Source organism: Dasypus novemcinctus, chromosome 1 (assembly GCF_030445035.2).
Source record: "Dasypus novemcinctus isolate mDasNov1 chromosome 1, mDasNov1.1.hap2, whole genome shotgun sequence".
In the NCBI taxonomy this organism is placed as follows: Eukaryota; Metazoa; Chordata; class Mammalia; order Cingulata; family Dasypodidae; genus Dasypus; species Dasypus novemcinctus.
In genome coordinates this window covers 20269708-20292675 of record NC_080673.1, presented here as the reverse complement: position 1 = coordinate 20292675, position 22968 = coordinate 20269708, and the positions used below count along the sequence as shown (strand labels likewise).

General features: G+C 36.2%; 1 protein-coding gene and 1 pseudogene across 6 annotated transcripts in view; one reads left to right on the top strand and one right to left on the bottom strand.

Annotated features, from left to right (window-relative positions):
• CLCN3 (chloride voltage-gated channel 3) overlaps positions 1-22968 on the top strand; it is a 116560-nt gene that overhangs the window by 48271 nt on the left and 45321 nt on the right. The window contains exon 1 of one of the 6 annotated variants that reach the window (XM_058309230.2): positions 12942-13347. The exons of 4 other annotated variants lie outside the window; for them this stretch is intronic. In XM_058309230.2, coding sequence (XP_058165213.1) covers positions 13269-13347 — 79 coding nt within the window. In that variant the 5' untranslated portion in view covers positions 12942-13268. Of the gene's footprint in view, positions 1-12941; positions 13348-22968 lie in introns of those variants that run through there. One more of the 6 variants, XM_058309169.2, reaches the window with a different exon arrangement.
• Positions 10025-10974, bottom strand: LOC131280792 (protein lin-37 homolog pseudogene; annotated as a pseudogene).

Here is a 22968-nt window from a genome sequence, read left to right as displayed (position 1 = left end):
AATTTTAACCATAATTTGTCACATTTGCTATATCTTTCTACCAATCTGTCCCTCTGTCCATCTCCTATTAAGCCATTTTCTGCATACTTGAGTGTAGATTGTATATATCATGCTCCTTGAACCCTTTATACTGTACATTTTCTAAGAGCAAGGATATTCACTTATATAATCACCTTAAGTGCAGTTATCAAGTTCAAGAAATTCAACATTAATATAAAGCTTATAGGTTATGTTCCTATTTTTTCATATGTCCCAATAATGTCCCTTGGAGCCTTTAACCCTTTCCCTTGCTAAATCCTATCTGGGATGATGTATTAAGTTTTTTTTTTCAGGTATTAAATTTAATTGTCATTTTTCTTTAGTTTTTTTGTTTTTGTTTTTGATTGTGGGAACATGATACAACATGAACTTTCCCATCTGAGTCATTGCCATACATGCCATTCAGTGGGACTAGTCCCAGTGCTGTGGTACTCTCACCACCTTCTGTTATTACTTTCCCATCTCCCCAAATAGAAACCTACATCCATTATGCATTAACTCCCATTCCTCACCCCCTCACCTGGCAGCCTGAACTCTAATTTCCTCCTCTTGCTTTTTCTCTGTTATTTTCTTTGTATTACCATGGGACTTAAATTTACCATTCTAAATCTGTAACAATCACATTTGCTTTGATACCAATGTTAATTTCATGAGTATATGCAAACTGTGTTCCTTTACCTCCTGATCCTTCAACCTTTATGTCCTTCTTTTCATAATTATATGTGTATACATTATTATGAGTCCAAAACCACTGATTTATCACTGCATTTTATGATTTTGTCTTTTAGATCCTGAAGGAAGTAGAAAATGGAGTTAAAAACCTAAAATACAAATAGTAAATACAAACAGTACTGGCTATTTTTTATATTTATGTTTTCTCTAGTTGTTACCTGCACTGGAAATCTTTATTTCAGCATGTGGCTTTGATCTATTATCTGTTGTCCTTGTCTTTCAACCTGCAGAACTCTTTTTCAGTGTGTAGGCTAGTCTTGTGGCAATGAACGCCTTCAACTTTTGTTTAATCTCTCCCTCATTTTAAAAAATAGTTTTGCTGGATACAGAATTCTTGGTTGGTACATTTTTGCCTTCTTCATTTTAGATATGTCAGTCTTGCTTTCATTTATTCTGGTGAGAAGTTGACAGTCTTATGGAAGCTCCCTTGTGTGTGATACATTGCTTCTCTCTTGCAGCTTTAAGAATTCTTTTTTAACTTTGGCATTTGACAGTTTGATTATGTCATAGTGCAGGTCAATTTGGGTTTATCCTGTTTGGTGTTTGTTGAGCATCTTGGATGTGTGTATTCTTGTCTTTATGCTTAAGTTTTCAGCCATTCCTTTCTTCTCCTTTCTATTCCTTTCTTTTTTCTCCTTCTGGAATTCCCACAATGAATATAAGGGTACACTTGATGGTGTCCCATAGGTTCCTCATTTTCATCATTCTTTCTTTTGTTCCTCAGACTGGATGATTCAGTTTTCTTATTTTCAAGTTCACTATTTTTTTTTTTTCCCTGCCAGCTGTAATCTTCTCTTGAACCACTTAAGAGAAGTTTTAATTTTTATTACTATGGTCATCATCACTGTTTGGTTCCTTTTCATAATTTCCACTCTATTGATATTTAGATTGTGTTCATTTGTCATTTTTTTGACTTTCTTTAGTTCTTTGTCCAGGTTTTCCTTTAGCTCTTTGAGCATATTTAGGACCATGTTTTCAAAGTCTTTTTCTAGAATGTCCCAGGTCTGATTCTCTTCATTGATGGTTACTGTAGCAGTTTGATATGGTTATGAATTCCAAAAATAGATATCAGATTATGTTTGTAGTCTGGTCTGTACCTGGGTGTGATTGAGTTATGATTAGGGCTTTAATTGGGCCATGTCAGTAGGGCATTGAGTCTCTACTCCTTGGTGGCTGGGGACTCACAGATAAAAGACATGGCAAAGGACAGAGTTGAAGGTTTTTGATGTTGGAGTTTTGATGTTGGAGTTTGATGCTGAAACCCCAGGAAGTAAGCACACAGAGGAAAGAGAAGCAAGCTCCAGGAAACCTGAACCCTTACAGATGTTGGCAGCCATCTTGCTCCAACATGTGAAAATAGACTTTGGTGAGGGAAGTAATTTATGCTTTATGCCCTGGTATCTATAAGCTCCTACCCCAAATAAATACCCTTTATAAAAACCAACCAATTTCTGGTATTTTGCGTCAGCACCTTTTGGCTGACTAATATAGTTACTAATGTTTTACTCTCCTTTCCCTGTGCCATTATTTCCTGTTTCTTTCAATGTTTTGTTGCATTTTGTTGAAACCTGGATATTTTGACATTTAAATTTAGACTCTGAGGCATCTGTTTGTTAAGCTTGTAATCAGCTAGTGTTATGACAGCTTTCCTTGATTGCCAGCAGTGTTAAAAAAAAAGAACAAGAAGGTAAGAAAATATCTTTACAAGTCTTTGCAGATTGACTTGTCCAAGTGCTCTTCTTCAGGGCTTATCATAAATGAGTTTAGAGAACAGCTCTGGGCCCAAGCATGGAGGACTCCTTGATTCTTTTTGTACATATTATCTTGTTTATGGCATACCTGAGTGACACCAGGATTCATTCCTTGTTTATATGTTTGTGAATGTTTCCTCTTTTCTAGGAAATACTTTCTTTATGGTCCCAGGCCTGTTTGTTCTTCCAGGCATCATGGTTTCACTGCTCTCCCACTGTGAGCTTTCTGCGTGCAGGGCAAGTTCTGAAAGGGCAAATCTCTCAGGCTACCACTAGACAGATTGGGTCAGACATACATGCTCCCAGTATGTGCAGGAGAGTTACTCTGTTCCTTCTGGACCTGGGCCAGATATCCACACTGGAGTATGGGGTCAGCTCTGTATTTCAGCCTAGGAACCATGGGATCCTATCGCTTTTAAGTAGCCTTTCTTTTGGTTCAGTGTTTTTCCTGTTACTGCAGTCCTTTAACAGTTTCTGGAGGTTTGAGAAGGATGTTTCTGCCAGGTCTTGCTGGTTGTTCAGAGCTTCTTGAAGTTTTGAAGCATCTCATTCCACACTCTTTATTGGGGTGGCCTCCCATTCCATATAAATTTGAGGATTGGTTTTTCCATTTCTCCAAAGAAGGTTGTTGGCATTTTGATTGGGATGGCACTGAATATGTACATTGCTTTGGAATAGTATTGAATATTAATGATATTAACTTCCAATCCATGATTATGGGATATCTTTTCATTTATTAGATCTTCTTTAATTTCATTCAGTAATGATATGTGGTATTCCATATACATATTGAATTAGTCAGCCAAAAGGATGCTTATGCAAAGTACCAGAAGTCTGTTGGCTTTTATAAAGGGTATTTATTTGCGGTACAAGCTTACAGTTACCAGGCCTTGAAGAGTCTAATTCAAGGTACCATAAAAGGTACTTTCTCACTCAAGGTCTTGTGAGCCTTAAGAAGGTGAGGAAGAGGAAGAGGAAGGGGAAGGGTTCAGTCTTCCACTTCCTCTTCAGGCTCCATGGGCCCATCTTCTTCTGATCTCCGTTGTAGGCTGGAGGGCTTGTTTCTTTCCAGGCCTTTTTAATTCCTAGGGCTCTGATCTTTTCAGCTGCAAACTGTCAGGCAAATGGCTCAGCTCTCCCCAGGACTTTAACTGTTTGAGCCTTCTCTTTTCTCTCACATGGCAGGACTGAATGACCAAGTTCTCTCCTCTGCTGTGTCTATGGAGCTTTCTTTCTGTACCTTCTTCTGTGTATCTTCTTGAGTAAGTGTCTGTTTATATAGCCCACCAAGGGGGTGGGGAATTAAACTGAGTTACACCCTACTGATGTGGTGGAATCAAAGCCCTAACCTTTTTTTTTTTTTAAGATTTTTATTTATTGCCCCCACCTACCACTTGCGTCCGTTGTCTACTCTCTGTGTCCATTCACTGTGCGTTCTTCTGTGTCTGCTTGTCTTCTCTTCTCATCTTCTCTTTAGGACGTACTGGGAACCAATCCCAGGACCTTCCCACGTGGGAGAGCAGCACTCAGTCGCTTGAGCCACCTTAGTTCCCTGGTTTGTGGTGTCTCTCACTGTCCCTCCTCTGTGTCTCTTTTTGTTGCATCATTTTGTTGCACCAGCTCTCCGTGCTGTGTGGGTCAGCTTGCTTTTCACCAGGAGGTCCCAGGAATTGAACCCTGGACCCTCCGTATGGTAGATGGGAACCCAATTGCTTGGGCTGCATCTGCTTCCCCAAAGCTGTAATCTTAACATAATTTAATCAAAGACATCTCAGCTGAAGCTAATACAATCAAAGGGTATTACACTCAGAGGAACAGACCAGTTTTTAAACAATCTCTCTTTTTGGAATTCAGAAATAATCTCAAACTGCCAAAGAGGTCTTTGATTAGTGATTCAATCTCTTTGCTCATTATAATTGTATTGAGATTTTATATTTCATCATGAGCAAATTATTGGTACTTTGTGTGTTTCTAGGAATTTGCATATTTCATTTAAGTTATCCAATTGTGTATAGTTCTTCAAATATTCTCTTACAATTCTTTTTATTTCAGGAATGTTGGTAGTAATGTCCCCATTTTCATTTCTGATTTTAATTTTTCACATCTCTCCTTTTCTTACTTAGTCTAGCTAAAGGTTTGTCAGTTTTCTTGATCTATCCTAACAACCACCTCTTGTATTCATTGATTCTTTTTAATATTTTCTCTTCTCCATTTCATTTATCTCATCCTTAATCTTCATTTTTTCATTCCTTATGCTAACCTTGGGTTTGATTTGCTCTTCTTTTTCTAGGTTCTAACACGTGTAAGTAGTATATTGTGTTGGGATTTTTTTTTTTAATGTTGACTTTTATAGCTATAAATTTTCTTCTGAGCATGTCTGTCAACACATTCCATAAGTTTTGTTATTTTATGTTTCATTTTCATTTGTCTCAAATTATTTTCTAATTTCTTTTGGGATTTCTTTGTTCCATTGGCTAAGGGGTTGTTAGGGATTAGATTATATACTCTGCAAGTGGCATGGTCGGGTCCCAGTCCCTGGTCTTGTGTGTGTGAACCCAGTTATAAATTGGACTTTTTAAGATGTTATTAGAGTGCTCCAAACTGCATGAGGGTGGGCCTTTAATTCAATTTGTTTGAAGTCCTTACAAGCAAATCAAATTGGACATAGGTTGAGAAGCCATGGGAATCAGCAAGATGATGGAAATCTATGGAACCCACAACAGAAAGGAGAAGATGCTGCCATATGCATTGCCTTGTGATGGGAAAGCCATGAAACTCCACGATTGTTGGCCAGCCAGAAGATTGTGGCCCCGGGAGGAAGTAAACCGTCTAGTCTCTGAAACCGTGAATAAATTCCCATGTTTATGCCAATCCATTGTATGGTATTTGTTTTAGTATGTAGGAAACTAAAATACTTTTTGGTATCAAGAGTAGGGTGCTGCTAATATCTAAAATAGCAGAAATGGCTTTGGAATTGGGTAATGGGTAGAGGCTGGAAGAGTTGTGAGGCACTTGATAGAAAAATCCTAGATTGTTTTGAAATGACTGTCAGTAGAAATTGGGACATTAACAGTACCTCTGATGAGGTCTTAGAAAGGAATGATGAATGATTTATTGGAAATTGGAAAAAAGGTGATCACTGCTACAAAGTGCCAGAAAACTTGGTGAAATTGTGTTGAAAATTTCAACTTGAAAGCTATGAACGTGAATATTCAGCTAAGATTTCCAAGCTAAATGTAGCCTCGCTTCTCCTTGAAGCTCATAGTAAAGTGAGAGGAAAGGGATAAGCTGGAATTAAGCTCTTAAACACAAAAGAACCAGAAATAGATTATTTTGAAAATTCTCAGCAGGGATCTTGCTTTTGGAAGTGAGTCCCCAGAGGACAAGGTTTCATGTGAGGGTTTATCTGAACAATCCTTTGCTAAAAAGGGTGTGGCAGAATGTGGATCCAGTCAGCAATTGCAGTGGAAGTCAGTATTAAACATGCAGTTTTCCAGGAAGGACCTGTGGAAAGTTCTTATGTGTGATGATTTTTATGCCCATAACTGCACACAAAGCCAACAAAGTTTTTGTAAAATTTGTTTGCACAGAAGCAATACCTGAGAGGAACAGAGAGTAGATGAGTTGATGGAAGAATGACTTCACGGGCAGAACCATGGAATCCAATGTCTGGATCAAAGATGTCCTTGGGTCAAGAGAATGAGCCCTCCCACATGTGTGGAAAGGGCAGGTCTGCCTCTGTACTTACAGGGGACATGTCATCTGTCCAGGTGCTTGGAGTGCACGTGCCTTGCGCCCTGTTGTTCAAGGAGAGTGCTTCCACCCAAATGCTTGGAGATGGCGGGGCCTGTACCCCAGCATTTGTAGAGAGCTTGGCTGCCATTCCAGTGCTCAGATAAGGTGGGGTCTGTGTAACAGTATTCACGGAGAGCCTTGTCACCTTTTTAATGCTCAAGGAGGGTGGGGCCTATACCTCAAGGTTTGGGAGAGCTTGGTGTCTGTACCAGTATTTGGAAGGAGTTGGGCTGCTCCATCAGGCTCAGAGAACAACTCATCAAGCCACAGATAGCTCAGGCCTTGAAATCTAATGGAATTTGCCCGGCTAGGTTTTCATACTTGTTTGGGATCCACGACCCCTCTCTTCCTTCCAATATCTTCCTTCTGCCATGGGAACATTTGTCCTATGCCTGTCCTACCATTGTATATTTCACAGGTCCATCAAACAGGAATTTTGCTCCTGGATGGACCATGCCCATAAGTGATTTTTTGAGACTTTGTACTTAGCTTTGCTTTTGTTTAAAGCTTATGGGATATTGATTGGAATGAATGTATTTTGCATGTGAAAGGAGGTCCATGATTTGTTGGGCAGTGAATCATGTTCCCAACAAAAGGCATGTTCAGTTCCCAATCCCTGGTCTTTTGGGTGTGAAACCAATTGTAAATTGGACCTTTGAAGATATTAGTTAAGGTGTGCACAAACTGAATAAGGGTTGGCCCTAATCCAACATGGCAGAAGTCCTTATAAGCAAAGGAAATTAGACACAGAGAGAGAAACCATGGGGAACAGCCAGAAGCTGCAAGTCAGTGGAACCTGGACAACACCATTATGTGCATTGCTTTATGATGGAAAACTATGGAAGCCTAAGATTGCCGGCAAGCCAGAAGATACTGACTCCAGGAGGAAGGAAGCCTTCTGGCCTCGAGAGCATGAACCAATAAATTCCCATGTTGAAACTCATCTATTGTGTTGTATTTGTTTTAGCAGCAAGAAAACCAAGAAACTTGTGTTTACTTTTTTTTCCTAGTTTTTCTTGTTATTGATTTCTAGATTTATTCCATTGTAGTCATTGAAAATGATATCAGTCTTTTTCAGTTTATTGAGATTTCTTTGGTAGCCTGTCATATCGTCTATCCTAGAGAGTGTTCTATGTGCATTTGAGAAGAATGTGTATTCTCCGGTTGTTGAGTGGACTGTTCTCTTTATGTATGTCATGTTGGTTTATTGGTTTGTTCATTTCCTCAATTTCCTTATTGATCTTCTGTCTAGATGTTCTATCCTTTAGTGATAGTGAATTATTGAAGTTTCTATTATTGTAGAACTAGTTCTCCATTCAATTCTGTTACTGTTTTCTTCATACATTTTGGGGCTCTCTTTGTTAGGTGCATTGTTTACAATGGTTATGTCTTATTGGGTTGCTCCTTTGATCAATATATAGTGACTTTCTTTGACTCTTGTAACAATTTTACACTTAAAGTCTATTTTATCTGGTATTAGTTTAGCCACCCCACCTCTCTTTGGGTTATTATTTCTATGGAATGTCTGTTTCCACCCTTTTACATTCAGCCTCTGCATGTCTTTGGTTCTAAAGTTGATCTCTTATAGACAGAGTATATAGTTGGATCATTTTTTAAATCCCTTCTGCCAATCTCTGTCTGTTCATTGGACTCTTACATATATTTATATATAAAGTGACTACTGATAATGACTTGTGTTATTTTGGTATTTGTTTTTTCTATGCCTTACATCATTTTTGTTCCTTAGTTCTTTCAAAATTGCCTCTTTTGCTTGACTTTTTCCTATGACTTTAAGTCTCTTCTCATTTCCTTTTCTTTGTATTTTTCATTATGTTCTTCGTGGTTACCAAGGGGATTACCATCAACATCCTATATTTAAAACAATGTTTGAATTGATACCAACTTAACATATAAAAGCTCTGCTCCTATACAGATCCCTTCTCTTTATGTTATTGTCACAAATTATATCTCTATACATGTGTGCCCATTAACATAGATTTATAATTATTGCCTTATGCATTTGTTTTTAAATTGTATAGGAAACAAAAAGAGGAGTTATAAACCAAAAATACAATCCTGGCCTTTATATTTACATATTGTTTCCTTTACTGGAGTTCCTCATTTCTTGGTTTTGAGTAACTGTCTAGTTGTCTTTTCATTTCAACCTGAAGGACTCACTATAACATTTCTCATATGGCAAGTCTACTAGTAACTAACTCCCTCAGCTTTTTTTAAATCTAGGAATGTCTTACTCTTGTCTTCATTTTTGAAGGATAGTTTTGCTGCTTATAAAATTCTTGGTTTCTAGTTTTTTTCATCAAGTACTCTAATTGTATCATCCCAGGGCCTCTGGCCTCAGTGGTTTCTGATTGGGTATTGTTAATCTTGTTAAGGATCACTTTTGGATGGAGTCACTTCTCTCTTGCATCTTTCACACTTCTTTTTAATTAATTTTTTCACTCTCACTTTTATCAGTTTGATTGGTCTTGGTGTGGCTCTATCTTGAGTTTATCCTACTTGGAATTTTTTAACTTCTTGGATGTACAGGTTCAAATTTTCATCAGATTTGGAAAGCTTTTGCTTGTTATTTCTTCAGATAGTTTTTCTGCCCCTTTCTCTGTTTCTCCCTCTGGGAATCCCCATAATGCATATATTGGTTCCCTTGGTGGTATCTCATAAACCCCTTCAGTTCTGGTCACTTTTCTTGATTTTTGTCCTTTCTTCTCGTTAGACTGGATGAATTCACTTGTCTGGGCATGCTTTTTGCACCTTGGAGTCATCAGTATAAGTGGTAGCTCTTCAAAGCCCCTATTCCCCCAAGAAACTTTGACTCAGTCTCCTTATTTAGCTTTAAGTCTGTCAGTGAAGGTACCAATTCTTGGAGCTTGCTATTCCACATTTCTGGGTTGTCAACCCCTTTAAGCCTTTTTTTTTTTTTTTTAACTTTTTGTTATGGAAACTGAAACATATACAAAACTATAGAATAAAGTATGATAATCTTACCACCTAGCCTAAGTAATTATCAATTCATAATTTGTCTCATCTCTACTCACCTACCCATCCCTCCTGATTATTATAAATTAAGTCTTAAAAATCATAACATTTCATAAATATCTATTTCTATGTTTCATTGTGTTTCTGAAAGATGATTCTTTTAAGACATTATATCTAAAAATATTAATGATAATTGCTAATATCAAATGTCTAATCTGTTTTCACATTCCCCAATTGTTTCATTAAAAATTTGAAATTGGTATCTGATATATCTTTTAAATCTTTAATGTTGTTGTTATTCAATAGATTTCCCCCTTTTTTTCTTAGTATTGATTTGTTAAAGAAAGTAGGAATAATATCCTTTAAGTTTCCCAGATTAGATTTATTTCCTATAAATTGGTAGTTAGATCTAAAGGCAAAGATCAATCTTAGTTGTTTTTTTTTTAAGTGCTTCTGGTAGATTTCTTTGCTCATTAGTTTTAGAATGGGCTTAAAGTTTAAACCATTTAATACTATTTTCATCTCTTTTGCTTCCCTGGTTTGCACATAAGGAAACAGATTCTAGAGAGCTTGTGATTTATTTAGAATCCCACATCATGTTGAGATTAGAACCTAGAGTGTATTGAAAGTAAAGATATCATTCCCTTCTGAATTTTAAAGGTCTTCTGTATGCTGCCACTTCAGTGTTTTGTTTTGTTTTTTTTTTTTTTTTTTTTTGGAGGAGGGAGAGATTTATTGGGGTGGGGAGCCAGGGGAACATCACTGTCGCTCATACATCTCCCGCAGGATCTTCATGCTTTCTGAGTAGCGGAGCTGGTTCCGATGAGAGGCTTCCTTCCACCTCTGGCGGATACGTTTCCAGCGCTGCATGTTGCGGTAGATGAGTGTGGAGGGTGAGGGCTCAGGCTCAGAGGGCTCATCATCGGGGGTACCCTGGGTCTCAGGCTGCAGTGGGGATGGAATGCGGGATCTGGAGGTGTCTCCTGGTGGCCCAGGGGCTGTGGGTGGAGGCAGCTTGTACACATCACGACACTTGCTGTTGGTGACCTCTGATCCCTCCTCATCCTCAGGCAGCAGGGGGAGTGGTGAGCTGGGTGAGCGTTCCCGCTCACGCACTGAGGGGCTGTTGCGCATCCAAGCCCGGCAGATCGGGTAGAGTGGTGTATTCTCACTGAACTGGGCCAAGTCCACGCTCCGGTCAAACAGCTTGATCACATACGTGTTGGATCGCTGTGGCCCTCCCTCCGCCAGCCCATCATCCATCTCCCTCCTCTTCTTCCGCCGCTGGTGGGGGAAGCGGGCGGATGGCCGTTTGCCAGTGGCCACCATGGAGCTGTCCTTATTGTGGGTATCTGAGGGGGTCTTCCCAGCTTCCTCATCCAGACGCTCCCTGTCCATGTGGCTCTTCTCCAGCAGACACTGCAGAACAGCATCCAGTTGGTTCTGGGCCTTGGCCATCTCCAACTCGCACCACACAGCCAGAGCCACCACCATTCAATCTCAAAGCTGCTATGAGCACAGATCAGGAGAGTATGAAGGTGACAGGAATCGCTCTTTGCCGGGTACCGGGATAGTCAGAGGGGCTGATTTCTCCACTTTCACCTTCACCGGGAACATGGTTTGGGTCCGGGGTCTGGCTCCCTAGGTCAGATGAGCCTAGGGTCACGAGTGATTTTGTTGTTTTTTTCTCTTCGGATGTTCCACCCTGAGCTACTTCTCTGAACTGTGCCTAGGAATTCTTGAATTTGTTTTATTCGTTTTCCACTCCAGCCCCACCCTAATTGTAATTTAGTTTAAACTGACAATACTTAATTTGTGTCAAAAATCCTCTTCTATAACACTTTCTAGTCTCCCTTGTCCTTTTCTAAAGTGCAACTATACAAATAGAATTGTGTATCTTATATACTATGCATATATATTTTTATATATTACATTATATATATACATATACATCCCATTTTTGATCATTAACTAAAAATAATTTAAATACGGTTACAAAATTTTTACTTGGGCAACCTTGCCAATATATTTTATAGGGACGATATTCTTAATATTTGAAAATAAACTCCTCTACTTAGTGCTAACAGTTTCATTTTTCCTTTATGATCAAGATGTAAAGCAGGAAAAAGAAGTTGACAGAGTACGGGCAAATACCAAGAGAACTTGTACTTTGATTTCCATTTTATATAAAGGCGTGGAAGACCATGAATGTTATCATAAAAACTAAATCAGTTATAAATGCCATACATCATGTATTTAAAAGAAAAATCTTATGATACTAGAATATACTAAAGACCACAAAGGACCTTAAGTCAATTTATTAAAGTTAGTTCTTTTTCAGTGCTTTTCTTTTAAAAAATTACTTATAAGAAAATTTGAAAAGTACAGAAAACAGAAAGAAAAAAAGTCATCTACATTCTAATGATAGACTATTCCTGTGGCAGTAATTCTATGTTCTTTTCCTTTCCTAGAACCCCCTTCTCTCAAATTCCAGGTGACATTTTTCCAGAAGCTTGGTCTGTCTGAAGTTCAAACTTATTGAAATATAGAAACTTTATTTAACTTATGCAGTGGAAAAAAAAAAGACCACAAATAACTAAAATGTATTAGACAAATTGTGTAGAATTTCTCTTTTCTTTCTTGTTCTTTGAGTCCTCTCCTTGCTTCCTGCATTTCCAGTTCTCATATAAACACTATGTTAGAGTAGACTTTGAGATCTGCTCATTCAATACATTATGAAACATCTGACAGAACTGCTGAGTCTTGTGGATTTGCTTCTAAGGAACAGGACCTTTTTCTTTAGTGGCAGTGTAGCAACAAAGCTTTTTTCGGGAGGAAAATCTCCTGGTCTGGTGGAACCTCAGAGGTAGCTGTAAATTTTGATCTCTGATCTTAAACGAATATCACTTTTTCGGTATCAGCAGTTATAAATCAAAAGAGTTGTTTTATTTTTTAATTTCATAAGAATCTCTAGCAAAGAGACAGAGTGCCTCACTTTGAGATATTTTACTAAACATCCTTTTTTTTTAAAAAAAAAAAGGCAGAAAATACCTGAGTCGATGTGAAAAATCTGTCTAGTAAATCCCTTTCTGCAAAGTTTTACATAAAATGTAAGTTTCTTAGTATGTCAGTAAGTTTTCTTTCTTCTCAAATGCCTGAATGTCTTACCAGCTAATTTCTTAAAGGAAGGAAATAGGCTGCTAGAGGGGATTAGTAAGTGAGATAAAACACTGTTCAACTGTTAGTTTTTAAAATCTTCGATAAAAGACTGCTGGACATTTGAGATAATTAAGAATAGACTTTTTAAAAGCAAGTCTGTTGAAGCATTTAGTATGCTCTAGTCTTTCTGTAGGGCAGTGTTATTTCTTAAATTTATTTTTATGACCCCCACATCGCATTGCTGTATAAAATAAGTACATTTATATAATAAAGTCACAAAACCTTATTAGAATGTCGCCCCCATTTCTGCATTAGAAATGAAAGAGGGCATTGTCTACACACAGAATTTTCTTTTTACATCTTTGTATTAAATATTTCTGTTCCCCTTTTATTTCCTTATCTTAATAAAGAAATAGTTTCGATTGTCTTGCTGTAATTGCCACTGATGCTGTAGTAGCTATATTGTTAAGTGCTTTAGAATTCTCAAACCTGTTTTGTCTGTTATACTTGGAGCTTAGTCATCATCATACGTAGCAGGATCTGATTAAGAAGGCTGTTCCGCCTCTAAGCCTTGCTAGATTGTAGCCACTAGCAACCAGGCTACAATAATTTCCCTTTGATGACATCATCCTCTGTGGAAGAACCCAGTTGCTTCAGCGATTCGAAATACAGTTCTATTCCTCATCAAATATGGCATCTCCTTTGCCAGCTACTGCAGGAGTGGAAGAATTGCCACTGTCTTTTTAAGCTAGCAAGCTATTCATTTTCTTTGGCTTCTTCCTTTTTGAAATTCTAATCATGGATGCTTCTTCTGATCCCTATTTGCCTTATGACGGGGGAGGAGACAATATTCCCCTCAGGGAATTACATAAAAGAGGTAATACTATCCCCTTGCTGTGAATCCTCTGTTGGTATGCTTTGCATGAGGCTGGGGAGTTCTCTAGTTTAAAGGGGTTCTCATCCTTTAAACACTGCAGCATGTTGTTTAGTTGCTCTGGTTGTTAGTAAGGGAAAATGCAATTTTCCAAATGGTTATGTAGTCCCTGATTGTTTTCTCTGTGCAGATTAGTACTGCTTCAGATCACATCGGGCTTTGACTCCATATTCTCTGTAAATCCTTTTATTTAACTAAGAAAATGAATTTATCTGCTTTTACAGCTAACTATCTAGTGGTGTTTGTTGGCGCTTGGAAGGTTTTCTTCTTTCAGAAAACTTATACGTGTTTGCTTTAATTTACACAGAAAAATCAAGTGTGCCTGTGTACCATTATGTTTCAGCTACTGTCAATAATCATGTAGCTGTTTTACCACAAAGTAAATTATAGTAAAAGACTCTACAAAAATATTTAAAAATGGCAGTAAAGATGAACAATACATTTTTATATTTTTCATTTAATATTAATTTCAGTTGATTAAAATATATCTTCTTCCACAGGATCTTGTAAAAATTGATATGATGAAAAAATACTTAGGGTGCCTTTTACACATCAGAAAAATGAGTAGTTAATAGTTTGTGAAAAGTGGAAAAGAACCCAGCATTCATGTAAATCTTTTGGCAGGCAGTGCCTCAGTCTCCTTAAAACTGATTACACGTTAATTAAACTGCCCCTTTTTATATTTTTCTTAACTTGATTATTCTTAAAATAGACTGCTTGGCATTTGTTGTTCTAAAAGAAAGTTGGACTTTATAAGAAAAATCTCTTAGTTGGTTAACTTCATTTATAAAACATATTAGTTTGATTTACTGCATGATACTGTAAACTCATTTTATGTTTTAACTCAACTTTCATTTACATAGCAAAATAATAAAGTCATGATTTTCTTAAGCATTTTTGGCCTATTTTATTTAAAATGTACTTTATATTCTGATAATGCTTTTTTAAAATTTAGTATTAAGTTCAGTTAGACTTAAATTTTAAAAATGTATTTAACAAATATTTACTGGTTGCTTTGTGTCTGCAAGATGCTATTTTATTTAGGCTCTGAACAATTATAATATTATTTGTCGTATAGTATCATGTGGTAGCAGAAAGTTGCTTTTCATATTTGAGAAAAACTTCATTAACATATATTGAGCTTTTTCTTACAGAATTGCCCTCTGATTAAAAATATGTGTATACATATAATTTTAGAACTTTTGGGGAAATACCTAAAAGCATGAAGAAGAAAAAAATTTTCCCATAATGTCACCATCCATAGTTTTAATTTTTTTTAGTTCTAAGTGCTTTGGTCATAAATTTTGCTTTTCCTATTTTCCTATATTCCCACCATCAGTTTTTTGCTCAAGATTTCTTTATACAGGAAGCAAGGTGAATGACTAGATACTCTTCAAGTGTCATATTATTTGCTGATTAGTAATTAAAATATAAAACAAGACAAGCTGTGTTTTTTCTGAGCTATTACATTTGTTTATCGACAGAAGACCTGGGCTTGAGAAATTTAAATCTCTAGTGTGAGGCTTGACAGCCATTGACAGTGGTTGACAGAATTTAGGTATAGCCTTCATCTCTGTTTCAAATATGCAAATAGTAAAAAATAACACGTAACTTAGTTATCACCAAAATAGAAGCTATTATTTCTGTTATATTTTCATGAATAGTCCTTTAGGAATCTTTGTGAAGGTTTAAACAGTCCCACTCTTGGCAGTCCAAACAGGTTCCTATCCCTTAAGGAGACTTAGTTAATATAAGCCAATGTTATTTGATAGTAACATTTTGTTCTTTTATTACAGACTAGTCGGTTAGTAGGCTTACTTAATTGTACTATACTATTTAAAACATATTGTAGTTTCCTAATTTCTATGGGTAAGAGGTTGTTTTCCATAATTTATGACCCATGGCTCTACACAAAGGATCTGGAGATGCAGAAACAGGCAGCTAACATAAATCAAGAAACTGCATTAACTTCCCTATGAGGACAAAACAGAGTGATTAAAAATATCTCTTAAGGTTGATAAAGAGTGGAATAGGCAGATAATCAGAGTATAAAATTGCAAAGGATATGAGTAAAGTAAACATGTATCTGTTTACTAAATCCTTGAGTGCTAGACCTAGGGGATTACCTTCATGGACTAAATTAAAATTTAATACTACTTTTCAAAGTGATGATAAATTATGAAGCTTGCTATTCAAATGAATAATATAGAGACTGAAAGTGTAAGTAGTTTCAAAATATAATTAGTTAATATGTTGATGATAAATTAGAAATGATGATAACGTTTTAGAAATAGCCATCTTCTGTGGTAAATTTCCTGTATAGAAACTATCAAGTTTTCTTTCATAAACTGTCTCTTGATTTTATCAGAAGACGAAAGTTAGTTTATCTGATTAATTTGTTCATGAAGTTTTATGTAAGTAATTTTTGGGATTGAATTATTTTCCTCTGCCAGGCTCTGTGATGCATTTGATTTTTGGGGCCTCAAGCATCTATTTACTTCATGAGGGACCTTTAAAAATTACTTTAATATTAATTTCTTAAAAGTATTTACCAAGACCTTGTATATATAAACTACTATGTACTGTGAAGAAAAATAATGGTAATAATGATTAATAATAACTAATAATAGAATAATAATAATGAAATGTTTTATTTGTAGATATTGTTCTAAGTGCTTTACATTTATCAGCTCATTTTATTCTCATCATGATCCTGTGTAGTAATTATTTTTTGTCATCATTTCCATTTTCCAGTTGATAAAACTGAGGTAAAGGACCTTAAGTAATTTAATAGGGTTCAGTTCCAGATAATTTGGCTCATGTACTAATAAATTAAGGATATAGTGTCCATCGCTAATAAGTTTTATTCTCTGCCATTTTGAGCCTGGTAGGGATATAAGTAATCTTCCCAAATATAAAAACAATGAGTCAAAATCACAAGAAAGTTAATAAATTTCTAGCAAATGGTATAGATTGCATGTGCTATGAGACTTTAGGGAAAGAAGAGATCTGTCTGCTTTTGACAAGTGTTATCAAAGTGGGTAGAGTCTTAAAGGACACATGGGAATTAAGGAAATCCTGGTGGAGAGAATAGAATTAGTGGATCTATGAAGGCAGTAAATGCCTACTACATTGTTCCCTGATTAGTTTTGTTGTTTAAGTGAATTCACTAAAAGGGAATGGTATAGAAAGGTAGAAGTCAGAAGAATGCCAGATTATAGATGGACTTGACGCCAGACCTATAGTGGTCTTGACTCACAAAAATTGTGGCTTTACTGTTGAATTAAAGATTTGGGATCTTATTCTTTCCAGGTTTTAATCTGTAATCTTGTCTTGGCTCTTATTAGCTCAGATATATATATATATATATATATATATATATATATATATATATATTTCAATTAATTTATTTTAAAAAATACTTTCAATTACATCAATGTTACATAAAAATTATAGGGGTTTCCTGTATATACCCCACTCCTTCCCTCTCCCATGCTTTCCCACATTAACAACATCCTTCATTAGTGTGGTACATTAGTTACAATTGATGAGCACATATTGGAGCATTGCCACCAAGTGTGGATTATAGTTTATACTCTGATCCACACAATTTTGTAAATTATGACAAAATATATAATGGCCTGTATCCGTCATTGCAACGTCATTCAGGACAATTCCAGTGTCCCGAAAATGCTCCCAAATGACACCTGTTTTTCCTCTCCCTTACCTCAGAACCTCTGGTGGCCACTGCCTCCACATTAGTGATAAAAGTTCTTCCATTGCTAGAATAATAGTAAGTCTTTAATAAAATAGCAGTAAGTCTACCCAGAGTTATATTTAAATAAAGCTTTTTTGTTTCTATTATAACGAATGGATTTGTTAATTTTGCTTCCCTCCTAAAAGCGTCAGTAATAAACATATTTACACATTATTTGGAAATCCAGGTTTTATATGATATTCTTTTTGCCAGAGGGACAGTCTGTAGGCTGTTTGTAAAAATAAGTTTAGGTTTCTTCCTTACATACATTTCTGTAACTGTTAATCTTTTAGCCAACTAGAAAATTAAATCTCTTCTGAAAAAGTATTTTATATAAATGCCTGCAAATTAAAATAAGAAGTAAATATTACTTATTTGGTCTCAGAAACTTTTTGTATTTTAAAGCAACATATATATAAAGCAAGTCCTGTCTTTAAGTTTATTTTGTCCACAGTATCTGAATTTAAAATCTTCAGTAATATCTGGTTCATAATCATAATGCTTTATTACTACTTCTGCTCTGTTTTCCAGAAATACTGCAATTCATTTTATCCTAAGTCATGGTTTGTCATAAGTCAGAATCACTTTGCTTCCATTTGGACCACTTTACCTCGGAAAATTTAATTATATCCAGAAAGGATAGTGAATGCTGTTTTATCTTATGCTCACTTTGTCAAACGGATTTTTAAAAATGTGCACATATAGCCCAAATGTAAACTATATATTGACTTAAATGAGAAAAAAATAGTTTAGAAAGCTAGAGAAAGAGAATTCTATTATGAGTCAAGATTTTAAAATGTGAGCACATCTCCTGCTACTAGATTATGTTTGCAGTTTTGACTGTTTTGGAGAACTGTGGTCTCTGCTTTGTTCTCCAGAGATGAGTAGCTTAAATATACTTATAAAGCTTTTTTAAAATTAACTTAAAAATGGATTTAGTTTCTGTCATTTTATTCCTCTGCCATTTAAGAAAGCAAATTTAACAATTTTTTTATTCATATAATATACAAATAATCTTAATGAACATGAAACTTATTTCCAGTTATACAGATGTACTGATTAATACCTACTTTGTCTGCCTCAGGAAGTGGACTTTTATTTGGGGATGGCAGTAGAATAGAAAAGAAAACAGTGAATTGGTTTCTGGGCTCAGCATTGCTACAGACTGGTTGTATGCCTTCAGCTTCTAAAGACTTCGTGTTAACATCCAAGTCTTTGCAGTTTAATTAGATGACAGTTAAATACGACTGTGGATTACTGTAAAAAATTTTGAGAACATATACTTCATTTATCCCTGGGTTTATTCAGCAGACAGTTGATCATCAGTAGATGTGCCTCCCCAGATGTTCTAGGCACTATGCCTGCCCTTATCTTTTTAATGCTTGCTTTGGGAGTCTGTTTTGTTAACTTTCTGAAACTTACACTATCAGTTTACAACATTTACTCTCTCCTCCCTCACCAGGATGACCATTCCTTATCAGTAAGGTCACAGAGGGAGAAAAAAATGCATTGGATTAGACTTCCTGCTTTTACTACACAAAAGCAATTGTTTAGTCATGGAATAGTTAGAATTTTGGAGCTCTACGTTCCTTCTTCAATAATTAAAAATAAGAATCTATATTTTATATGTGTGTGATAAGACATCTGCATTGTGAGTTTAAATGGCAAGGATCACTGTTCTTACTATCCTTTGAGATTGGCCCCCAGAAGTATTAAGTAACAGTTTTATTAAATAAATATGTCTACTCTTTCATGTAAAGCTATTATTGGATGTATTCCCCATTGAGGAAAGACTTACCAAGCTTCTGTTGATTTTGTGACTGAAATTTCCTAATAAACCTAGTTTAAGGTATAGCAGTAGTACTTTTTTAGTTCAGTTTAGCAAATGTATGTTGAGGGCTAGTGGATGGGAATAAAAGGTGAATCAGATTAAATTTTTATTTTAGAAGAAGCAGATAATTTCAGTATAATATCTGTGTTTCTTTAGTTTACCGTTTGTCAAACCACAGGTTTCAACAAGTTGATCATGAAACCAGTTGGGTTGTACCAGTATTTTTTAAAAAAAGTCAGAATATATGCCAAGTAGTAAGGGTAAGTGTTGTTTACTTAACTTTGGTTTTACTTAGCTGCATATTTGAATATTATGTCAGTGAGACATATGTCCTGCTGTGGCCCTAGTGAAAAAAAATTTAGAAAACCAATTTCCATGTATACTTGTGGAGGGACAAGTAACTCTGCCTGGGATAGATAATACAGGTGGGACTTCTGTGCCTATGATGAGTCTGTAGCAACCTGAGTATGAGAATCAGGATATATCATTGTGGTAAATTGAATTATGTAGCCCAGCGAATGGCATGTTCTTAATCTTAATCTGCATTCCTGTGGGTATGAACCAATTGTAACTAGGACATTCTGAAGGTGGTTTTAGTTAAGGTATGGCCTAACTAAATCAGGGTGAGCCTTAACTCATTACTGAAGTCCTTTATAAGCAGAAGAAATTGAGAAGGCAGAAGTCAGAGAAGAGCAGAAGGAGGAGCCATAAGTCAGAAGTCAGTAGAGACCTGAAGAGCAGGCACAAGGAGAGAAAGAGATTGCCATGTAACAGGAGGCAAAAATGCAAAGCACGGAAATCCCAAGGATGTGACAAGCCAGCCCCAGAATGTTACAGACTTTGGGGAGAAAGCTAACCTTGCCAGTACCTTGATTTTGGACTTCTAGCCTTCCAAACTGTGAGCCAATACATTTCTGTTGTTAAGCCAACCTATTGTATAGTATTTGTCATAGCAGCCTGGCAGAGCAAGTATATTAGTCAGCCAAAGGAGTGCTGATGCAAAATACCAGAAATTTTTGGTTTTTATAAAGGGTATTTATTTGGTATAGAAGCATACAGCTACCAGCCCATAAAGCATAAGTTACTTCCCCTCACCAAAGTCTTTTGCCATGGGTTGGTGCAAGATGGCTGCTGACATCTGCCAGGATTCGGGCTTCCTGGGTCCCTTTCTTCCAGGGTTTATTTCTCTCCAGGCTCAGCTCCTCTGTTTTCTCTACAAGGTCAGCTGTAGACTGTGAGGATCTCTAGGCTTCATGAGGCCAGCTGTAGACTATCAGTGACCATCTCTCTCTCTCTCTCTCTCTCTCTCTCTCTCTCTCTCTGACTTGATTCTCTTCCAGGCTCAGCTGTTCTGCTCTTCTGTGTGCTTACAGGGCTCCAGCTCAAGACTCCAACCTCTCTTCTCTGTGGTGCAGCTTCTATGTGAATCCCTGCCCATTAAGAGGACTCATGTCCTACTGATGTGGTCCCATCAAAGTCAAGTAAAAGTAAAACCTCTGAATCCAATACACTCTAATATGCCCAGAGTAAAGGACCAATTTACAAACATAATTCAATATTTCTTTTTGGAATTCATCAATAATATCAAACAGCTATACCAAGACAGTCTTTGTCATAGATATTTGTTAAGGCACAGGGAGGTCAGTGCTGGCAAAGCAGTGCCCATGACTATCTTTGCAACATTTTAAAAACTGTAACATTTCATGAGTAATGTATGGACTGATGAGTGCTCTGAAACCTAAAGGCAAAGAGCCATGGTATTTGGTAGAGGGCAGAGTTGTATTATATTTGTCTGAAAGCTGATTGCATTTATACTTGTATTCTGGGAGAAGGGTGTCCACATATTGTTTTTAGGCAGTGTTGCACAGTGGTAAGAAATTTCTTTGGCATTAAACTGCCCAATTTTGAATCTTTATTCCATTACTTAATAAATGTCAGTGGTGGCTTGGAGTTACATATTCCAGAAAAACATGTTCTTAACCCATCCATGTCTGTGGGTGTGGACCCATTGTAGATAAGGTCTCTTCAAGATGTTACTTCAGTTAAAATGTTGGCCCAGCTAAAACAGGTTAGGCTCTAATCTGCGTTACTGGAGTACTTTATAAGCAGAGTGAAAGTCAGGTGGAGAGAGAAGCAATGGAAAGCAGCCAGAAGGGAGGAAACAATGAAACCTGTATGAGAAAGGAGAGGACACTGCCATATGCATTGCCATGTGACAGAAGCCAAGGGTCAAGGCTCTCCCACAACCAGCCCCAAAATGCCGTAGTCTTCCAGGAGAAAGCATGGCCTTGCTGATGCCTCAATTTTTTACTTCTCCTAGCCTTAAAATTGAGCAGTCAGTTCCCATTGTTGAAGCCCACCATTTCATGGTATTTGTTTTAGTAGCCCAGAAACTAAAACAGCGTGTGACCTTAGGCATATTTCTTAACTTTCTGTGCCTTTTTTAAAAAATTTATAAAATGGAGATAGTAATATCTATTTTATAGACTTGTTGTGAAGATTAAATGAGCTAATATATTTAAAGTGCTAAGAACAATGTCATATAGGAAGTGCTTAATAAGTGTTAGTTGTTTTTATTGTTATTGTTAGATAAAGCTCAACAATAGTTTCTGACCTCTGCAAGGGAAAGATTATTTAATTTTGATGTCCATTTTATCTTTTTTTTTTGTCATGTATCCTTTTACTTGTAACAGTTTTCTATTTTACCTCTTAAAACTTATGTCTGAGATCAATTTTGAGTAAATTTTTGTGCAGGGTGTGAGGTAGAGGTCTAACTTCATTCTTCCCAACATTATTTGTTGAAAAGCCTATTCTTTCTATTGGGAAAAGATTATTTGAAGGATTAATGAGTAATTTTAAATTTAATTTTCTTAAAGATAACTTTAAAAGTATTTTTGTTTAGATAACAGATATTAATAAATAATTAATGGATTTGTATTTCCATAGATGTTCTTAAATTTTATAAAATTCTGTATTGGGAATAAAATAAAAAAACCAAGGCAAAAAGTTCTTTTTATTAATAAAGGTTCTTTTGAAAGAAAGCTACAAGCCAATTCCAGCTCATTGATTTGATCATTTTTCTCACTTGCTGAGGTATCTCATTGCTAATGATAGAAGAACTATGAAATTTACATTGTGGCAAGCTTGATCATTGACAATGCATTTTAGGATTTTGTTTCAGTGTCCATACCAGGCATAATGAATTAAGTTATTATTAAAATCTGCAGGATTTTTGCTCAATATACAGTTGTAGCGGAGCATATTACTCAATTAGTAAAATTCTTTCTCTTTTTGTCAGATTGTCAGTCTTTTGGTTAAGATTGATTAGGAAAAATGTAATGAATATAGGGCATGTAGTTTTAAGCACCAAACTATTTGAGCAGAAATAGTAGCTTGTATATATTGTATTTCCTACTATTTGCCAGAGTATTAGATAGCTTAAATTATTTATCTCCAGTCCACATACCATACTGTAGAAGTAGGTGGGAAAACCAAGGTATCTCAGAAAGTTTAATAGTATAACTTGTGCTGGATCACCCAGCTAATAGTAGTGCTGAAATTTATCAGTCTTTCTGACCTGAAAGCACGTTAAAGTCATGACATTTCTGTACTAAGCCACTCTGAAAGAAAAGTGTTATTTTCTTCAGTCTTTTTTGTTGCTGTTTTTGAGCAGTTCGGTAGTGGATTAGGTAGTAACAGCCTTTCAGAATGTCTTTGATTTTTTTTTTTTTTTTTGGTCTTAAATTTGGGAACTACTACTTTAGATCATAATTCCTTATGGTCCATTGTCTGGGGATCTGGGTAGCAGGAACTACTCTATAGACTTTGAAGGTTCAGTTGTTAAAATTAATGAGCTCCATTGTCTTTGTGTTGCTCTGCTCAAGACTTATATTTCTAAGAGATGAACTTTGATTGCTTTATGTGGATTATGTACCTACTCCTTAGCTAGAGAGGGGATTGACACCCCCACCAAGAT